Consider the following 20,196-nt stretch of genomic DNA (forward strand, 5'->3'; position numbering starts at 1 on the left):
CTGGCTTCTGAGATTCAAAATATTTTTTTTCTTGTTTTCCTCCTCCAAAAACTAGGTGCGTCTTGTGGTCTGGTGCGTCTTATAGAGCGAAAAATACGGGTATGTGTGGGAGAGCTGGACTTGAAGCAGGCTGCTGGCAGAACCCTGAGAGTGAGAGCCATCCTTGATTTCTGCTTGAACCCAAGGCTACGGGAGAAGCAAGACCTTCCAGGGGGTTGATGCTGTGAGCTCCTCCATCGTAGGCTCAGGTATAAATAATCCATATATCATAAAGACACTGTCCCACATTCCAAGGAAACAAAACCCCAGGTAAGCGCCTGGAACCGCTCATGGATTGGGGTGTGCTGTGCAACAGTATAATCAGTAAATCAGCTCCCTTGACTTGCATGCAACTTACAGAACTCAACGCCCACCTCCCTCTGTCTACATGATGGCTTTGGGTTTGTTTTGTTAAAAAGCACAGGCCTCCCGCAGTCGAGTCTATCCAGGCTTTGATTCTGCATCCAGACTTCCCTTTCGCCTGGCCTTTGGCTTATTATGCTCCTTTGCGACTCCTTTTTGTCCAGGTACGGCAACCCTGCTTTCCATCTGCTCTGCTCAATTCAGGCTCTTATCAGCAGCTTCGCCGTGTGATCTTGGCATCAGGTGTGGCCCAGGGTCACTCGCTGAAATTATCCCTGCCTAGTACCTACCTGTCCAGATCCTGGGTCTGATTTCACAATTGTCCTTGGCCGCCACATGCCCCCTTTTTCTCCCCCTTCCAGGGCAGGTGTTTTGCTTAACCCTTTCTGCATTGGATGTGGTGCATCTTTCACATGAAGGCAGGTTAGCAAAACCCTCAAGTCTAGTTTTCGCTGCTTTTCCTTTCACACACTTTCTTGCCATTTTTTAAAATAAAAATGTCTCTGCTGAACATTTTCCAAGACAATAATTTCCACTCCACCTTATAAAGAGCTTATGACCTACCACATATTTGCTCTATAAGACTCACTTTTTCCCCTCGTAAAAAGTAAGGGGAAATGTGTGTGCGTCTTATGGAGCGAATGCAGGCTGCGCAGCTATCCCAGAAGCCAGAACAGCAAAATGGATCGCTGCTTTCGCTGCGCAGCGATCCCTCTTGTTGTTCTGGCTTCTGAGATTCAGAATATTTTTTTCCTTGTTTTCCTCCTCCAAAAACTATGTGCGTCTTATGGTCTGGTGCGTCTTATGGAGCGAAAAATACGGTACCTACTCTCAGCAGCCAGAAGCATCATAGCCAGACACAGGACGGACCTGTCAGGAGTAAAGATGGACCACTGGTACCAAATCGTATGGGAAACAGCCTTACTAGAAAAGCTAACCAACAAGGAAATATAATAAATGAATAGAAAGAGAACCTACCTAAGTGAAGCTGACATAAAACCCCCACAAATACCCTAAGTATTACCACCCTCCCCTCTTCTTCTTCTTCCCCAGTTTTATTCTGTATACAACACTAATGTCTCACTTCAAATGTGAAAAAGATTCTACAACCTGAAAAAAGAGACAAGGCATGTACTTTTGTAAACCAAGAAAATCTTTAATATTTTTTTTAATGCATCTATATGTTTACTTATGGTATCTATAAGTTGCCCAATAACTCAAGTTTTCTGGGGCAGCTTACAGTAAAAGTTAAAAACAGTTGCATGCATCCATAAAGCAATGAAATCCAAACCAGAGTAAAGCCAGGAGCGGAAGTTAATTACCATAAAACAAAGCTTTAAAACAACCTTTCGATCGGCAAGCCCAAGCGGCACAGTGGTTTAACCCACAGCGCCACCCACGCCCCTATTGATTTATCTACCCTTTATTATGATAGTGGCTGGCACCTGAAAGTGGGAACCGGCTCCCTTAGAAAGCAATGTGCTCGAAGTGCTGTTTACAGCAGCAACGGTGTATTTTCATGTGCAAGTTGTCACTTGATATCACAGCCATCAAGTAATATACAGTATATGCACGTGTGAATCAGATCTGTGCCTGTAGTTGTTATGGATGAATTAAACCTGGATGCAAACAATAGTTATTTTCAAGAGTGGCTTGAGAGAGACTTTGCTTTCAAAAGGATGCACATATATTTTATAATGTGTGTGACTTCTTGAAAGGATATCAAACCTGGCAAAGTTATTTTCCAGAGCTAAAGGAGGTATGCACAGCAACCCCACCTTCAAACTGCCCTCAGATCTCATGGGGTTGCTTACGGTTGTGTCTTTTCATCCCATGCTTAGCGGTTATTTTGGGGTAACTGTCTTTCTGTCTCCAGGCCTGTTGCTCAGGCGCTGCCTTCGTGAACTGGGTTCATCAGCCCAAAGAAAGCGAAAGAAGGATGAAAGAAGGAATGTTGAAGAGTCAAGAGCATACTTCAAGTCAGCCCTTGGCTCTGATCAAATGGCTAGCATTTATGAGCAAGATAATCCGGTTTCTCATTGATCTTGGCAGTGCTGGCAGGGGGCTGTATTTACATTTGGACGGATGGCCCCTGGACATATTTTTCTCCACAGTATTAAACACAAAGAGGCTTGCTATTAGCACCAGGAAAGCTGGTGCTTTTAAATTCATCTCTTCATTACAAATGCATTTCTTTGAAAGCCTAACCTTCTTTGTTCCAATACCTTATTTTTATCTCAGTAAAGTTGCACTGAAGTTTGCAGAACCACAGGGCTCCATGCAGCTAACAGGTCCCACTAGAAGGAGCTTGCACAAGGACCTCTGCTTGTGCAATGGAGCTGACCTTCCTCTTCTCCCCATGTGCCCCTGGCGCCCCCAAATTGGCTCTGGGGCAGTCAAGACAACCCCCAGAAAAGCGCATGGGTGGGGGAGAGGAGGAATGCTTGCACCAGGCAAGCAGAAAGACATGCACTGATTGATTCTGCCCTGTTTGTCTGTAAGTTTATAATGTTCACATTGTATTTTGGTTTGGGGTTTGTTTGTTTTTTGCAGATTTCCACCCAATCTTTGCCATTGTATCCTGCTGCTCTTATCTGTAAAGGCCAAATTATAAAATACCTGTAGCTGGAAAGACATCAGGTAAGTCACTATGATGACAGGCATCTGTTTTTAGACAGCAACTCCTAACTCTTGTGCAACTAGTCAGAACATTTCAATGAGCTGCTCTCTGGCTTGATGAAACTTGAGAACAGATCTTTATCCAGGTGAAATTGAACTCCATAAATGGCTGCATATGGCCAGGAGTGGGCAGAAGGTACATCATAGGCTATATCAACTACTATTTGATGTGTTGTTTCTCAAACAAGCTTCATACCAATAGTAATTTCTAGGCTCAGATTATATTTGATGCTAACATTCCCCTGCCCTACTCCTAACTATCCGTTTCATGAAGCTACACTAGCTTCAAGACCACTGCTAGTTGCTCCTCCTCACAGTGGCTCTCTTAAGATCCCAGGCAGAATTCCCCCCCAGCCCTGCTCCCTGAGATCATTTATTTGGAGCTGCGAGGGTTTGAATTTGGGTGAATCTAATCTAGAAGACACAATACAAAAGGAAAAATAGATTGGGAGGGATGAGGAGGGATTCAAGATGCATAAACACACAGTCATTCAACTTTTAGAGAATGTGGAGAGGGAATTACTGGGGAATAAGTAGGATATACATGATGATTATTTGGGAGGGTGCGGAGCAGGGATCCACGCTAACAAAATTTTAACAAGTGGTGGCAGCTGAAAAGCAATGTGATCTACCAGGAAAAGGTAAACAGAAACTGTTTGAGCTTTCTATGATCACGTAAGAATCTACACACAGTAGTTTAATGCAACTTCCTACATGGAATAGTTTTCAATGAGAAGCAGCTGTTTATTAGTCCCATGCAAAAATAATAACCTTGAACAACTAGGATAAATTTCCCCCTGTACTTTTAAATATATAGAATCCCCACCCACCCAATTATTTATTTCTGTTTTAAAATTAGTATGAAACAGAACTGAGAAGAGATGGAGAAAGAAAGAGAGATTTGCTCTAGCAATCTGTGGTTTTGATCTAGGGACACAGGTGTCTCTGCCTTGTGCCCTTTCGTGAAACACCAACCCCCTCGGGACAAGTGATAGAACATAGAGATGGCTACGATTCAATAAAGTCGCAATAAAACATCTAGGGCCTTTGATACTCTTTCACTTTCTTTAACTCAATTTATTTTTCATTTCACGGACAGAGATTTAGTCCTGGTATTAGTTTGTGATTTTGCTGAAAGAATTACTCAGCCCATACGAAAGGGAAATATTATCGTTACTCTCTCTCTCTTTTATTTTATTTTATTCTTTGCCCCGCATTATGCCATCGGAGGCTCAAACCGAGCCGACGGAAAACAAAAGAGGAGAGCCGAAATCACTTCTCCACTGCTGCGTTTTTCATTACAGAAGTTATTACATATAGAAATTACTCCAAATTATCTGAAATGAATGGAAATTATGAGGTTTAAATTCCCCAAGTTGTTGCAAGCGCAGCACTGGAAATTTATTTTGTCATCTTGCCGAACATAATTGCTGCAACAAAATTCTCTCCCATTTTACAACTGCAGCATAACTTATTTATACCAGTGTTGTTGTAATTCGACATCAATAAGTTGCATGGGAAGACATGCACAGGTGGTAATTGAAAACAATAATTTGTAGCGGGGTCCAGGTGGAATGGCTGGCTGGCTCAGAAAAGGCTTTTGCATCAGTGTGGCCTCCCCCCCCCCTTTTCTTTTTCCACCGCAGCATGAGCATCCCCCTGGTCCAGCAGGCTCTGAGGTTGCCTAATCATCCTAAATTACATTTCAAAGTGTCAGCTGAGGTGAGCCGAACAGCTGATCTATAATTATGGCCTTGACCCACAGATCACAAGCAGGAAGAACAGGCAAGGCATCTAGGGAATCTCTCTTGCTCTCTCTCTCTTTTAAACAGGCCAAGGGAAAGGGGAGGAAAGCCCTCAGCCTCACCAGAAAACGGTGATTCAACCTGGCTAGCCATAGCTTTAAGGCGGCAAATTTCGTTGCCAAGGTTTCTGGTACGGAAAGTTGTTGACATTTTGCGGCAGAAGAAGGTGCAACTGGCATGTTTGTAATAGATCTTTTGCATCCACTCCAACATTTCTCCGATGAAAACAGGGACATCCTACCTATTATTATTATTATTATTATTATTATTATTATTATTATTATTATACTTTCTTGGGCTCCATGATCACTGCAGATGGTGACAGTAGTCACAAAATTAAAAGACGCCTGCTTCTTGGGAGAAAAGCAATGACAAACATAGACAGCATCTTAAAAAGCAGAGACATCACGTTGCCAACAAAGATCCGTATAGTTAAAGCTATGGTTTTCCCAGTAGTGATGTATGGAAGTGAGAGATGGACCATAAAGAAGACTGATCGCTGAAGAATTGATGCTTTTGAATTATGGTGCTGGAGGAGACTCTTGAGAGTCCCATGGACTGCAAGAAGATCTAACCTATCCATTCTTAAGGAAATCAGCCTTGAGTGCTCACTGAAGGACAGATCCTGAAGCTGAGGCTCCAATACTTTGGCCACCTCAAGAGAAGAGAAGACTCCCTGGAAAAGACCCTGATGTTGGGAAAGATGGAGGGCACAAGGAGAAGGGGATGACAGAGGACGAGATGGTTGGACAGTGTTCTCGAAGCTACCAGCATGAGTTTGACCAAACTGCGGGAGGCAGTGGAAGACAGAAGTGCCTGGCATGCTCTGGTCTATGGGGTCACGACGTGTCGGACACGACTAAACGACTAAACAACAACAATTATTATTATTATACCATGCCCATCTGACTGGGTTGCCTCAGTCACTCTGGGCAGCTTCCAACATTTATAAAAACATAACAAAACATTGAACATTAAAAAAATTCCATATACAGTCAAACCTCGGTTCCCAAATGCCTCCGTTATTGTACGTTTCGGCTCCCAAACGCCAAAAACCTGGAAATAAATGCTCTGTTTTTTTAACGTTTTTCAGAACCCAAGCATCCGATGGAGGTTCCGCTTGAGTGCAAGAAGTTCTTGCAACCAATTGGAAGCTGGACCTTAGTTGACAAATGTTTCGGAAGCCGAACGGTCTTCCGGAATGGATTACGTTTGACCACCGAGGTCTGCCTTCAGATGGTTCAGGGGCCAAATTACTCCATAACCACCAATGTTTCTCTAATGAAAACAGGGAAATCTTAAGGGAAAGTGGGTCAATTCCAGGATCAAATCAGAAACCGGAACATGTTTCTATTTTTGCAGGGGAAGTCACGGATTTACAGACGCCGTCCCAGTTTCTGATTTGATCATGGAATGTCCTGCTTTCCCTTAGGACATCCCCATTTCCATCAAAGAAATGTTGAAGGGTATGGTAAAGGTAAAGGTACCCCTGACCGTAAGGTCCAGTCACAGAAGACTCTGGGGTTGCGGCGCTCATCTCACTTTACTGACTGAGGGAGCCGGCGTACAGCTTCCGGGTCATGTGGCCAGCATGACTAAGCCGCTTCTGGCGAACCAGAGCAGCACACGGAAACACTGTTTACCTTCCCGCCGGAGCGGTACCTATTTATCTACTTGCACTTGATGTGCTTTCGAACTGCTAGGTTGGCAGGAGCTGGGACAGAACAACAGAAGCCCACCCTGTCACGGGGATTCGAACCACCAACCTTCTGATCGGCATGTCCTAGGCTCTGTGATTTAACCCACAGCGCCACCCACATCCCTGAAGGGTATGGTAGGGTGTCCCTATTTTCATGGGAGAAACGTTGGAGCGTATTCAGTTATGTGACCTCCAAGCCCAGGAGATAAGTAACTATACAACCTTTAGAAGACATCTGAAGGCAGCCCTGTATAGGGAAGTTTTTTAAATGCAACCCAGTCAGATTGGTGGGGTTTTGTTTGTTTGTTTGTTTAATATACCGCTCTAAACCTGCAGGTCTCAGTGCGGTTCACAGAATAAAATCAGAATATAAAACCACAAAATACATACTCAAAATAAAAACAACAACCCAATAACATCCCCCAAACAGAATTTCTTTCCTCTGTGGTGAGTTCTGGCACCTTTTTAGAGTTGCTGCCAGAACGGTGCCCGTACCTCAACAACTTAGGGTTGTCCGTCCCAAAAAGGTGGGAGTTCCTGCACCTCTTTTTCTAGAAAAAAAAGAGCACTGCCTCCAACACATTTTAAAAGGGCATAGAATTATTATTATTATTATTATTATTATTATTATTATTATTATTAAATAGGATGTCCCTAATTTCATTGGATAAATGTTGTAGGTTGGGGCCACAGGCTTCGGCCTGTGTAGCTTCCGCCATCACTATGCTGAGGGAAGCTTCATCATCTGTTGAACAATCACTTCAAGACCAGGTTTCAATGTTTCCTTTAATCTGGTCCTTCCACCACATCCGTCCATGCTGTTTGTTCATCCCTTCATCACAGAAGACCCAAAATAAAATTCACACTGGTTTTCTCCAGTGAGAGAATTCTGCTTAAAAATGATGGTCCTTCAACAAGTATAAGGCTATAATTCTAAGTGCATTCATGAGAGACGAGGCAAAAGGGAGTTGAACACAATTCGATTGACTTCTAAGCAAACAAGCATAGGATTGTGGTACATAGACATATAGCAACCTCACAAAATGGAGGCCTAGAAAAGTTGCCCTAGTTTGGATTTGCAAATCCTAATAAAGTTTTTCCTGAATTCTGTGTCTCAGATGTATGGCGTGTGAATAGCTCATAAACTCCACCTCAGTCCCTATATCTGTAAAATGGAAAGAATAAATCCTTACATGTCTCACAGAGCTGTCAAGAAGACGAATGAGGGAAATATGTTTTCTTGAATTGTTTTTGCCCAATTAAAGTGCTGTGTAACAGATTAATAATAATTGGTTCCCCAAAGGAAACAAATAATGATATTCCCCTTGTTAAACTCACTTAAGCTGCACTCCTAGCAAACTCCATTACCAGTTCCTTGAAAACAATAATCTGCACTTAATGTTCAATCCAAACTTATTGCTCCCAGGTTAGGTGTCCCCAGTAGAGTTGGTGTTTCTTTCTTTGTTGACAAGAATAATGTATCTGCAAATGTTCTCAGTAAATCTAAATACTTGAAATTTTAACTCTTTGTTTTGAATATTGTTTGTTTCTTTTAAGTCTCGTCATTCTGCATCGTCTAAAAGATTACTTTTAGGGATCGGAACACAAGTAGAGCCCTGCAGGATCAGGCCAAAGACCCAACTAGTCCAGCATCATGCTCTCACAGTGCTTGGCCAGATGGCTATGAGAAACCCACCAGCACAATCTGAACTCAGCAATTCTCTTCTCAACTGTGATTCCTAACAAGTGGTATTCAAAGGCCTTCTGCAGAGGTAATATATAGCCATCATTCATAGCTAGTAGCCATTGATAGCCTTATTGTCTAGCAAAAAATAATGCAAAAAAAAAACACAAAACACCCCAGTTGGAACATGCTTTTCTGATGATACCAGCTTAATTTGCACAGCCCTGGAACATAAAAGCAAGAATTATGGATGGAGCTAATCCAAAGTTCACTACTGGGCTCAGTTTGGACTGAAAATGGTTTCATTATTTGTTTCCCAAAAAGCTACTGCACAGCAACATCTTGAGGGCATTGGTTGGGGAAGGCTGAACCTGAAAACCCCATCGCATGTGTAAGTCTTTCCATCATGATCCCACAAAGCAAAAGTTTCCTGCATTGCAGGTGGAATGAGATGACCCTCGTGGACCCTTCCAGCTCTATGACTCTCATGAAACACAGCAATACATCCGAGAGCCTAAGGTGCTGGGAGGGAGGGAAACAGAGTACGCATTCAACTGCCTAGCCACATCTGTGTCACCCAGGAGATCGCAGCCACAGAGATAAGATGAGGTCACTTCCTGGTTTGCATGGAGAAGCCATTTGCAAGAGTCCAGCAATGGAAGCACACAGCTGTATTGAGGCAGCACCAGGTGTTGAAATTTTTTGTGTATGGATGGAGGCGAAGGACAGAATGCTGGAGGAAGAGGGCCTACTAGGTGGGCACATCAACTGGAGCTATGGAAGCTTTGTTGAAATGATCTCAGTGCATTTTGAACGTGCAACTAAAGGGCGACACAAGAGACGCAACTCTGTGAAAAAGCTGGATAGTATCTTATGCTGGCGCCTGCAATCTGCCTGGATGCAACATCCTTTGATCCAGAAATCTCCCCCCCCCCCCCCGCTTAACCTGTTTTCTGGAATGTAAAGGATTCCACCATCCAAACATTCCCATAGAAACCAGTCTTCCTCAAGTCTGTTTGGGTGATGGTGCTAAGCTCAGCAAGCACACACACACACACTTTTGTGGCACTAACCCATGGGCAGCACTAGAGGGGGGCAGGGGGCAAGCACCCCACCACCATCAAATAAGGAGCTTGCCCCACCTGTGCCCCCTGACTTCTTCTTTTGCAGTTTTCCCCATTCATCTTTAGATCGATGCCTCTTCAAGTTCTCTCCATCATTTTCTGTTGGCTCCTTGCACCCACATAAGCCCTGCTGTTAGTTTTAGATTGTCTACAGGTGATCACCTTTGTGGTCTTTTGAAATTGTAGTCTCCATACTGACACTGCTTTATTCCATTGGCCCAAATCAGGTCTCGCCACATGTCCTGCATTTATTTGTCCACTAGGTCCATAACTTTTGATATTTGCCACATCCAATCAGCTTTTCTACCTTTTAATGATATTCCTAACATTGCATGTACCTTGGCGTGCTGTGTCATTCTTAAGCTGTTCACATCGCAGGCGATATGTACATAGGGAACACTTTAGCATTCAAGCCAAAGGAAATATTTTTATTTTTCATTATAAAGTTGAATTATAAAGGTTATAAATATGTACTATTATATTTATTTCAGACACAACTTGTCCACCTAGAAATATACTTTGCTTGCCCTTTCTGTACTCACCTGTAAAAAAAAAATTTGGTACCATCACTGTACTAAATTTCGGATTTCCAATTCACGGCAGAAAGCAATAAGTGAGCTCATCTATTCATCTATCCATATTTCGCTTAATGCTCAGACGGCTTCTAAGCAGTCAAATATGGGGAATCCTTTATAGAATGTCTCTGTTTATTTATTTTTATTTTAAATGAACCGGCCCCCGGTAGAGATATACGCTCACTGGATGCAAAAGTTCTTCTCCTATAGATAACATGCTGCGCTTCCTCTTTTCCTCGCAAGGTGGAGCGACTTTTTCATCAGCTTCTGGCTCAATGTTATTTCACACACCCAAACGCGCCTCCTTTTCCTTCAACACTTAAAAGAGACAGTTATGCCGCACAGACCATTAGTAATAAAATAAGCAGTTCCATCGAGGGAGGCAGTTTTAATTTTGAAAATAAAAATAAAAATGTGTCTCTTCCCACCCCCTCCCACAAACGACTTCCAGCCCGATCACCCTGTGCGTTATTACTCTTGAGTAGTCCCACTAAAAGTTCAAGGAGACAGAAGGGATTAACTCCGAAATCTCCTCTAAACAGAAATCTCTAGCCCCTGACTTGTAACCCATTGAAGTTGACAGTTGCACCGGAAGGGTCGGGTCGGGGAAGAGCGCAAAACACAAACTTTGCAAAAGTGAAAGCAGGCGGCGTGTCTTGCTCCTAAAGCGAAGTGGCGCCACAAACTTTTAACCTGCGCATTTAAATTTTGCAACACGGCAGTGCAATCGAGAGCTGGCCCGGGTTTTTGGCACTTTCCCGGGTTTTGTGGTGCCCTTCTATTCTAGAGCATTTGGCTTCACCGGAGAACGTGATTGGTTAATACGCTGGTGGGGTAATATGGCTTGCCAAAAAGATTTCCTCCAAAAACGCTTTCAAACCTGAGCCTTGCATAACCTTCATTCTCTGTATGACCTGATACTAAGGAACGTTTGACTCTCACCCGAAGCTGAAAAATGCATTCACTTACATGGGAGGAAGTCCCATTGAACACAGTGGGGCTTCCCTCCTAGTAAACCTACATAGATTTGAGCTGCTGCTGCTGCTGCACAATTTTGATTTGTGCTATATGACTATGTAGAAAATAATACACGTCTCAGTATCTTGAGCAGTTAATAAAATAGAGCATTCACATTTATCATATTCTTATAACCGAAGACACATTTTATTTAACTCGGTACTTTGATCTAGTATTCATTCCATAAAAAAACTTGCGTTTAATGTCGTTTCCTAAAAAATAAAAACACCAAACCTAACCCTTGTTTTCCAGGCTCTTTCTAATCACGGTGCCATTATGATAAATAGTATATTGGTCGCTTGCTTTGCGTTTGGGTCCTAAACCGTGTCTACTTGGGAGTAAGCCCCACGGGTTTCAATGGGATTTACTCCCGAGTAAGCGCGCTCGTGCAAACAGAAACAAAACAAATACCCACCAACCTATGTCGTCGCCTTAAAAAAGAAAAGAAAAAAAAGTTGCAATTCCTCCGCGCGTTTCTTTTGGGAAAAACAAAACACAATTCAATGGGACCCACTTCCATGCAAAGGCTCAGGGCGCAACTTTCTCCAGAACCGTGCCCACCATAACTCTAAAACGCCTCCGGAAAAGAAAAGAAGTACATGGGGGGGTGGGGATTTGATTGTCCCCACTGCAAGACGGCGGCCAATCGATATGTCCTTTTTAAAATAATAACAAAAAGTTCAGCAGACTTTTCCCGCGTTTTTATGATGCCTCTGCAAAGTAGCCGATGGGAACTTGCCACGTTCCCTTTGCAACCTTGCAGACTTCTTGCGCGCTTTGCAGAGGACTGGCGTGGGGGGGGGGGCGGTGAGAGGCATGGGACGGGGAGGGGGGGGGTCGCGAAGGAAGAAATGCAGACAAAGCAATAAACACTCCGCATCAGGGAGGGGCATCGTCCGGCCAACGTGACTGGCGACCTGGACCTTTGTTGCAAAATGGGGGGAGTTGGGGGAGAAGGTTTAAACACCCCCCACACCCTTTCTCTCCCCCCCCTCTCCTTGCTGCCCTTAGAGAGAAGCGAGTCCCTCTTATTTGTCTCTTGTCCCCGACTGTGGCTGGGATATCGACAGAGTGGGGCGGGCGGGGGGTGGGTGGGTGTGAACAAAACAGTGGGGCCAGCTGCAGATGGAGGCGGGGTCGAGGGAGAGGTCAAGGTTAGCGAGAGACTGCTATTGATCTGACTTTGAACGCGAGACGAGCAGCGCGGAGAGACCAAAGGGGGAGCTGTGAGACAAGACATTAACAGCTTTCGCGGTGCTAATGATCACAAGTGCCAGACGGGGGAGGGAGGAAAGGAGAGGCTGTGGAAATCACTTCGGAATATATTTCCGACCCCTACCGCCCGCAAATCTCGTCGTTAGGACATATCCAGGACGCAGAAAAACCTTAATAATAATAATAATAATAATAATAATAATAATAATAATAATAATAATAATAATACCCACCAATACAAGTCACCACCCTCATGTGATCTAGCGCCTTTATCTCTCCGGGAAAAGCGACTTTGCGCGCGCGCCCCTTCTCCGCTTGCAATAAACTAAGGAAGGCGACGCGGACAGTCGTTTATTCGCCCTTATCTTGGATCTGAATAGCCCCTGGCAAGGAGGGTGGCCTAGCAAGGTGTGTCTATCCCCCGATTGCTCCGCACACCCCACCAGGCCGTTTGAAGTTTCCTGCTCGGAGTGACAAAAAATAAAAATGCACTCAAGGTGGACTTTGCTCGCCTCGCCTCTCTGGGTCTGCGGGAAAGGCGGAAAGGGCCATTAGTCGGCAGAAATCTCCTGGGGTTCCAACCCCACCCTCGCTAAACAGAGTTTCCTCCTCTTAACACGTAGGACGCGTTCACAAGACCTCACTTTTGTTACTCTTCAGGGATAGTTCCAAGCCCTGCTTCTGTATTCAGAAGCGTCGGTTGGAGCGGACGGTGCCTCAAATTTCCACGCTGTCAATAAGCGTTACTGCTGCGTAGTCGTGAAACAAGAGTACAGTATTCTTCACATTGCCTATTCTGAATTTATACTCAAAGTCAAGTCCTATACGTGTTTCCTAAGAAGCAAGTCGCCCTGATTTCTAGGGGACTGACTTCTGATGTGAACTCGCATTTGGGACCTAATTTCTGGTGGAAGAACGTGACCTACAAATTCGCACAGATGTTTGGGGTTGTGTGAATGCAACCCAGCAGGGTGGGTTCGAAGGAGTAGGGGTATTTTATAAAAATGTGAGTCTACCTATCAAAGTTTTATGGGCCGATCCACTACATATTAACTCGGCAGCCATTCCAACAACTCAAGTGGGACTTACTCCTAGGTAAGTGTTATACGGATCTCAGCCCTAAAAGTGTGTGTTTGGCTTGACACTGGTATTAAAGGATTACCAACAACTCAGCAAGAAGTAAGAAAAAGAAGCTGTGGGAAATAAAGACTTGTGTGAACGAAGGAAATAAAACTGCTCTGGGAAATTTGTGCAGGAACTCTCCCGGAGAAGGATTCGCGCGTCGGAGTTCAAGTCCAAGATGCTCACCGGAGCTTTTGTTTCCTGAACTATTTGCTCCAACTTCTTTAGTTATCACGTGGTTTTTATACCCGGACTTTCCTCCGCACTTAGGAGCACAGGGCGGCGCACAAGACACCAAGGACAGTATGCAATTACTATTGTATCTTCTGGGGCACTTTACGAGCCTAGAAAGGCTACCTGGAAACATCCGGACCCCTCTACTCTTGGCGTCAATTATAGTGATGCCAGGTGGGGCTGGCGCGTTTCACGCGTAAAACTGTAGAAAAATGGGACATACGATTTAATATCTGGAATAAAAAACACCCTAGTTTTTTGGGGGGCGGGGGAGTTTGAGGGCGTGGGACACAAAGCACTGCGTTCCACCAAGAGTATGAAAACCCCACAAATCCCTGCCTCTTCTCACACAATCGCAGCAGCGGGTCCTTTAAGGCGCCCCCTCCTCTTTCTTTTCTTTGTCGCTAGGATTGTTTGGACAACTTTTTGAAACAGCGCGCGCGTGTGCGTCGAAGAAAGAGCCATCTCTCTCGCTCTCTCCTTTTCGGCGGCTTCCTGTGTTGCAAGAAGTTGTTTCTATCGTGATGCTAATTTGCCTTTTGTATAAACCGGCAAAGCCCCCAGCGAATCTGCGAAGGTCTGGGAGAGGGGCTGGAGAAGGGGGTTTAAAGAGGCGCTGGACGACTCGCTCCATCTCTCTTGCCCGCTTTGTTGAGTGGAGAGCGAGGAGAACCGAGCCTAGGTCTTCAGAAGAGCAGTTGGGGGAAGTTTGGGCCGGGGGTTGGCCAGCGAGGGCCCGCCTTGGCGCCCTCACCCATCACACTTCTGGGTTTATTTATTTGGGGCGCGCGGGGGGGGGGGGGAGAGTCCTCTATTCTGCCCTCAGGTGGAAACAAATAAGCAGGAGTCCCATGTTCCCAAATAAATAACAGTAAGGATGAGACGGAAGATGGGGTCTTTGGGGTTCCAAGTAGATCCCGGAAATGGAAGCAGGCTGCTGGTTTTCGCTTTGAAAGATGGAAGGACAGTGGAATAGTGAATGCTCAACCCGACCAAATTTACTTACCTGGAATCGAGCTCCATTGAGCACAGTGGGATATTAGCCTAGGGTTGCTTTGCCTTGTTAAACGCCCGTTGGTTGTGAAAAATTGGCAATCAGAAGTAAAGTCCTATTCAGCGGGACATATTCCAAGAAAAGTGTATATGGGGGTTGCAGCGTTACGCATATATTTTAACTCTCCCACTAAATTCAGGGGGTTTAATTATTGCTGGGTTGTCTTCCACTCTGCTTCTTAGCTGAATGTATGAATGCAGATCATCAAAGCATCTCAGGGACTGGAGCAGAAGGGGAGGGAGACTGGAGCATTTGTGTGTGTGAGGAAGACCTCTCCACACATCTCTAGCCCGGCCTGGTAGGAGCCGGAGCTCAGGATCAGAGCCTCCTCTTGGCCTGGCTGAAGAAAGTCCAAGGTTTGATCTCCTGCGTCTCCAAGTAGGGCTAGCTAGGAAACTGCTTGTCCGGAGAGCAGCTCACCATGTCCGGTGGACGACTCTGAGATAGGTGCACCAGTTCCCTTAATAAATAAGTGGGGCAGGGTGAGATGTGAATCTTAAAACTGGACGGGGCCGCCTCTCCCAGCAGGAGAAAAACCTCACTACATCCCTCTCCTGGTCAAGCCATTCAATCTAGATCTGCGAGGGCTACAAGTGAGCCCCAAGCCAACGGCTGTTAAGTGTAGAGGAAGTGGTGAATCCGGGCAAGGACACAATGTGTGAAGTGTGGTGATGGTGATGGGGAGTTAATCTTCAATGGCAGAGTACTAGAGTACTAGTACTGCTTGGAGTACTAAAGGTCCCGGGCTCACTCCCTAGCCTCTCCAGATATGTTTGGGAGAGACCCTTGCCTGATCCTTTGGCGCGCTGCTGCCAGTCAGTGCAGACAACACGAAGCGAGGTGGACCCATGGTCTGACGCAGTATAAGGCAGCTTCCTATGTTCCAGTAATGGGAAGAGGAAAGTTAACCACAGGAAGAGGGCCTTTAATGCAATCTCTACCCTCCCACCAAACGTGTTTGAATTCTCCCATGCTACACTTAGTAATTCAGATTGCAACTTCTTGCATATGGGTGTGTGTGTGTGTGTGTGTGTGTGTGTGAGAGAGAGAGAGAGAGAGAGAGAGAGAGAAGTGACAAAACCGACGGGCGCAATTACTCCATAGCGGGGTCTGCTAGTGAACTGGACCCTTTCAGGGCGCAAATCCATTTCCCAATGGCTCTCTCGCTTGCAGGGCTCACGCGCGTTCGGCGTTTCGAAACGAGCCAATGAAAAAGCGTGTGATCCCCGAAGCCCACATCTCCAGGATCCCTCGCAGAGGATGCTGGGTGCTCTTTCGGATCGTGGCGGCTTGTGGGGCACCTGCGCGCAGGCCTCCTGAAGGCGATCCTACTATTGGAGCCGCCTGGTTCCGAACTGGGTCTGTCTAGTACAAAGTCATAAACTCAAGTACCACTTAATGTGGACGAAGCGAGCCCTCTAAAGGCATTTTAACCACCCTTCTGTGGATCAGGGTGGTTAAAAGTGTTGCAAAGACCACTTACCGGTTCCCTCTTCCTCGCCCTTTCATGTTTACGGTCAGAACTAAAGAGTCAAAATGCGCCAGCCATGACGCGTGTGGAAACAAGCAGTGATGGTTATTCCGCGTTATTTGATCAGAATTAGGGGACAGCAACCTTGCTCGTTGTGTTTGTGCGGGCATGCAGGTTAGCTATAAACTTTGGGACCCCCAAACTGGAGGAGCACTAGTGCATCCAGAGTGATCCGGCACGGAAAGCAATTCAATGCAAAGCTAAATCTCAGAGGTCACCAGGGAACCCCGCATTTTCAGAAAGAAACTTGCAGGAGAAGCCGCGTAAAAACGCATCTGCCTTGCGTTTTAATAACCACCGCTGCGTAGGAATGTATTGGGGAGGCGCGTGGAGGTCCAGCGTGACTTATTTACCGATTTGCCCGGTTTTGGCTTCCTTCGGGTCAATGCTGAGTTTGCAGCGAGCCCGGGGATTTCACAGGGACCCTTTCCCTCGCGAAGTGGGTAGAGAGAGGGGGGACGACGAGAGAGGGAGCGAGGAAGAGGAGAGTGTGCGCGTCTTTGTGGCTCCCTCTGCAATCGCAATTCAGATTGAGAGGAGGGGGGGGCGAGAGAGAAATATCTCTTCCCCCACGCAGATATTTGTGTTATTGTAAAAACTGTTGGAAATGCGAAGGTGTTTGGAGCGGAGTCGGGCTGCTGCTGCCGCTGCCGCCGCCGCCTGCTCGGCTGCCTGCGCGCAGGGGAAGAGAAGAGCGGGCGAGACAGCTCCTTAGTTGAAAGGGGGGCAGCGAAGGGATCTCCGCGAAGCAAAGATCCGAGCCGCCTGGGAGATCTCGGAGCAGGTGGATCGAGCGAGAGCAGGATGGATCCCGCGCCCTTCCCGGGGGGCGCCCACCTCAACCCCCTCCCGCCTGGCTCGCCGGGTCGAGCCCACCGCTCTCACCGCCCACTCATTTTCTGCCTTTCCGGCGCCAGCCTGCTGAGCTTCACCAGCCCCCTTACCTACTCGCCCCCCCGCCAGCGCTTCCCCCGGGAGACGGCCGTCCCTTTTGGGCTTCTTGCCAAGGGGCGGAGGAGGGGGGAGGCGGCTGCCCGGGCCCTGATCTGCCCCCTCCCGCCACCTAACACCCCCCAGACCTTGCCTGCGTCTCATCCTAAACCTGAGCGGCGATGGTTTGGGAGAAAGGGACTCTCGGTCCCTCTTTTTTTCCCTGATTGCTCCTCTTTTCTCCCCCTTCCCCAGCTAAATTCTGCTTAATTTCATTTTGGCTGCGTGCTCCGCAGACGTAGCCCTGGCTAAGCAGTCGGAGCCGCGTGTGTGCTGGAAGTCTGTTTGAGGGTGGCTTTTCCCCCCTCTCCCTCTCTCTCTCTCTCCTTCCTCCTCTTTTCCTTCTTCTCCCCCTTCTTCTTGTTCTCTTGCAGGGTACAATGTTAAAAAGCCACCGCTAGTCGCCCCCAGTGCTCCTACTCTCTAGGTCTTTTTTGTCTCTAGTGCAGATTAAACGTCACGTCCGCACTTGAACTTGAATTTTATCCCATTGTACGGAGGCAGACCCAGCCATAGAGAGACAGAGCGCTCCCAGGGAACCAGGACTCCGCCATCTTCACATTGCAATATATCTCCTTAGTAATAGCCAGCACTAACCCAGAAGCACTGGGGGGCTTCCTTCCTAGCAAGACCCTGTGCCAAGCGAGGGGAGGAGGGGGGGTGAAGCCAGTGGCAAAGTGGTGCGAGCAAAGCAAAGCAAAAAAAATTAATATTATACAACAACAAAAACCAACCCAGTGGCACTTGAACTGGCAAAGAGGAGACACAGTTTGGGCTACCCCCTTTTTCTTTTTTTTTGAAAAAAGAGACAAGAAAGCGAGAGAGAAAGAATTCTAATTAACCCAGCAAGGGTAATTTTTTTCCTGCATTTTTCTCTGCGTGTGGGGAAATTCCAATTTTTCTACTTTTGTGCGAGCGTGTGTGTATGTAATCCATTTTTTTCTTTTTTAAAAAGATTCCTCCTGGTGGAAGAAGTGCACTTTGCTTCTCCCCCCCCCCCTTCTGCTCTCTTGTTTTTCTTTTTCTCCCCCCCCCCGCCTCTAAAGCACTCTGGAAAAATTTAAAAAAAAGTGTCAGCGCTTGGTGAGGGGGGGTGGGAAACCATCCTTCTCTCCTGAAGTTCAAGAAAAGACCTGGAAGCGGTGAAAAGGAAAAAAAAACCAACCAAACAAAACAGTTGTCTTGCGAAAAGAAAAACCAAGGCTTCCCCACTCTTCCGATGATGATTTTTTAATTGAAGGAAGAATCTCATCTTGAGTGCTCCAAAGGGGGGGTGGAACTGTTCCCCCCTCTTCTTCTTCTTCTTCTTTTTTAAGAAGAAAAGTACCAAGAAGAAAATAGAAGACCGGGAGGAAGAAGAAGATCGCTCCCCACCACCACCACCTCCAACCCGATCCCCCCCTACCCAAGTCCAGCTCTCCGGGCGATGACCGTGTAAATGCCAGGGCAATGTCCCGTCGCAAGCAGGGGAACCCGCAGCACTTATCACAAAGGGAAATTATCACGCGTAAGTTGCAACTCTTTCAAAGGAGCCGGATCGGAAAGGAAAGTGGTGTTTCTATGTGTGTGTTGGGAGAAGGAGAGCAGTGATGGGAAGCTGGGGTGCGTTTGTGCGCGTGGTGTGTGTAGCTGACCGGGAAAGATTGGAGAAGGGGTGTGTGGTGCGTAAAGTGAAGGGTCTTGGAGAGTTTGCAAAGAATTGGCGCGGGGGGGGGGGGGACGACGGTGGCTGACGGGGAGAGGGGAGTCGAGGAGGGAGAGAAGCGGGGGGCCGGCAGGATAGGTGTTCTGGAAAGTAAAGTTTGCAGGGTAACGGAGGAGGCCGCGAAGCCGGCTGAGAGCGGCAGAGGCGAGCTGGGGACGGCGGGGAAGACGGCCGGGTGGGGGATCCGCAGCAGGGACTTTCAGAAGAGAGGCTGGGTTGGAAAGGCTGGTCCAAAGTTGGCGAGCACGCGAGAGCAGCAGCCGGAGCGGCAGCGGCGGCAGCCGGGAAGAGGAAGGTGGCTGGAGTCGGGGCTGGAGCGGGGGGAGCCTTAATGGGAACCACATGCAAGGGGCGCCTGGCAGGCCAGCGATGGAGCGGCGAGGCCGGTCTGGGGAGCCGGGAGAGGCGGAGGCAGCGCGCGGAAGGCGAGGTTGGGTGTGTGTGTTGGGGGGAGATCTAGCGACGGGGGTCTGCATCTCGCCCCACCGTCATCCGTTAGGGAAGCCCGGCTTGGTACCGGAGACATAACAGGACCGGGCGTTGGGGAAGGGGCCGAGAGAAATGACAGTGTACAGGTAGACAGGCAGGCGAGAGCCATTTGCTCGACTCCCCCCTGGGCAAGGTCCGGCTGCCCTGCCCAAAGCGCAAGGTAGCTTTTGTATGCATTTATGCATGTGCTAACCTTGCTGCAAAATGGTGTGTGTGTGTTTTTTTTTTTGGGGGGGGGGAGAGACAGACAGGTGTGTTACGGTGGGAGGGAAGGGGTACATTTTGTGTGCACGTTGCAAAGTAAAGTAGCACCATATATTTTTTTCTTTGCAAAGTGAAGCGCGCGCACAGTTTGCAAAGCGGCGAAGGAGTCCTGCAAAAAGGCGCGCCACTTTTGCAAAAGAGCGAGGTGGTAGGATCTCATCGTAGTAGCGAAAAAGCAGCCCAAGGCAGCAGTGTGTTGAGGGGTGGAAGCGCGAGGAGCGATCTAGAACGAGGTGTTCCTTTCCCAGGAGCCGCGGGTGGTGTAGGTGTTGTGTATGGTGGTGGAATCCAGGCCCAGAGTTGCCTGTATCCAGATCTGGGGTGGGTGGTGTCAGTCTTCCTTAGTAGCAGCTTCGCTTTGCAAATATCTCCTGCCCTGCTAATAATGAAGGACAAAAACAAAGCACCCAAACTCTGCTCCTCTTTATTTCGCTTCTGCCCACTCCGCTATTTCCAACACTGAAATGCAGTGGAAACCCAACACACCTAAAGGTTGCGCCTTGAAGGTTTGCAGGCAGCAGAGATGTGCATTTTGCTCTCCTGACCTGGATGATCAATAATAATAATTTATTTTATTTTGGAGGCTAGTATCAGAATTAAAAAATAA

The 20,196-nt window shown here is 47.0% G+C and overlaps 1 protein-coding gene across 7 annotated transcripts in view; it reads left to right on the plus strand.

The window, feature by feature from the left end:
* Positions 1–16,632: 16,632 nt before the first annotated feature.
* BCL11B (BCL11 transcription factor B) overlaps positions 16,633–20,196 on the plus strand; it is a 165,608-nt gene continuing 162,044 nt past the window's right edge. For 3 of the 7 annotated variants that reach the window (XM_028715583.2, XM_028715249.2, XM_028715496.2), the window contains exon 1: positions 19,140–19,266. In XM_028715583.2, the coding sequence (XP_028571416.2) occupies positions 19,179–19,266 (88 nt within the window). In that variant the 5' untranslated portion in view covers positions 19,140–19,178. Of the gene's footprint in view, positions 18,639–19,139; positions 19,267–20,196 lie in introns of those variants that run through there. The other 4 variants (XM_028715414.2, XM_028715336.2, XM_028715742.2 and 1 more) reach the window with 4 other exon arrangements.

The sequence above is a fragment of the Podarcis muralis genome, chromosome 1, assembly GCF_964188315.1.
Source record: "Podarcis muralis chromosome 1, rPodMur119.hap1.1, whole genome shotgun sequence".
NCBI classification, from domain to species: domain Eukaryota; kingdom Metazoa; phylum Chordata; class Lepidosauria; order Squamata; family Lacertidae; genus Podarcis; species Podarcis muralis.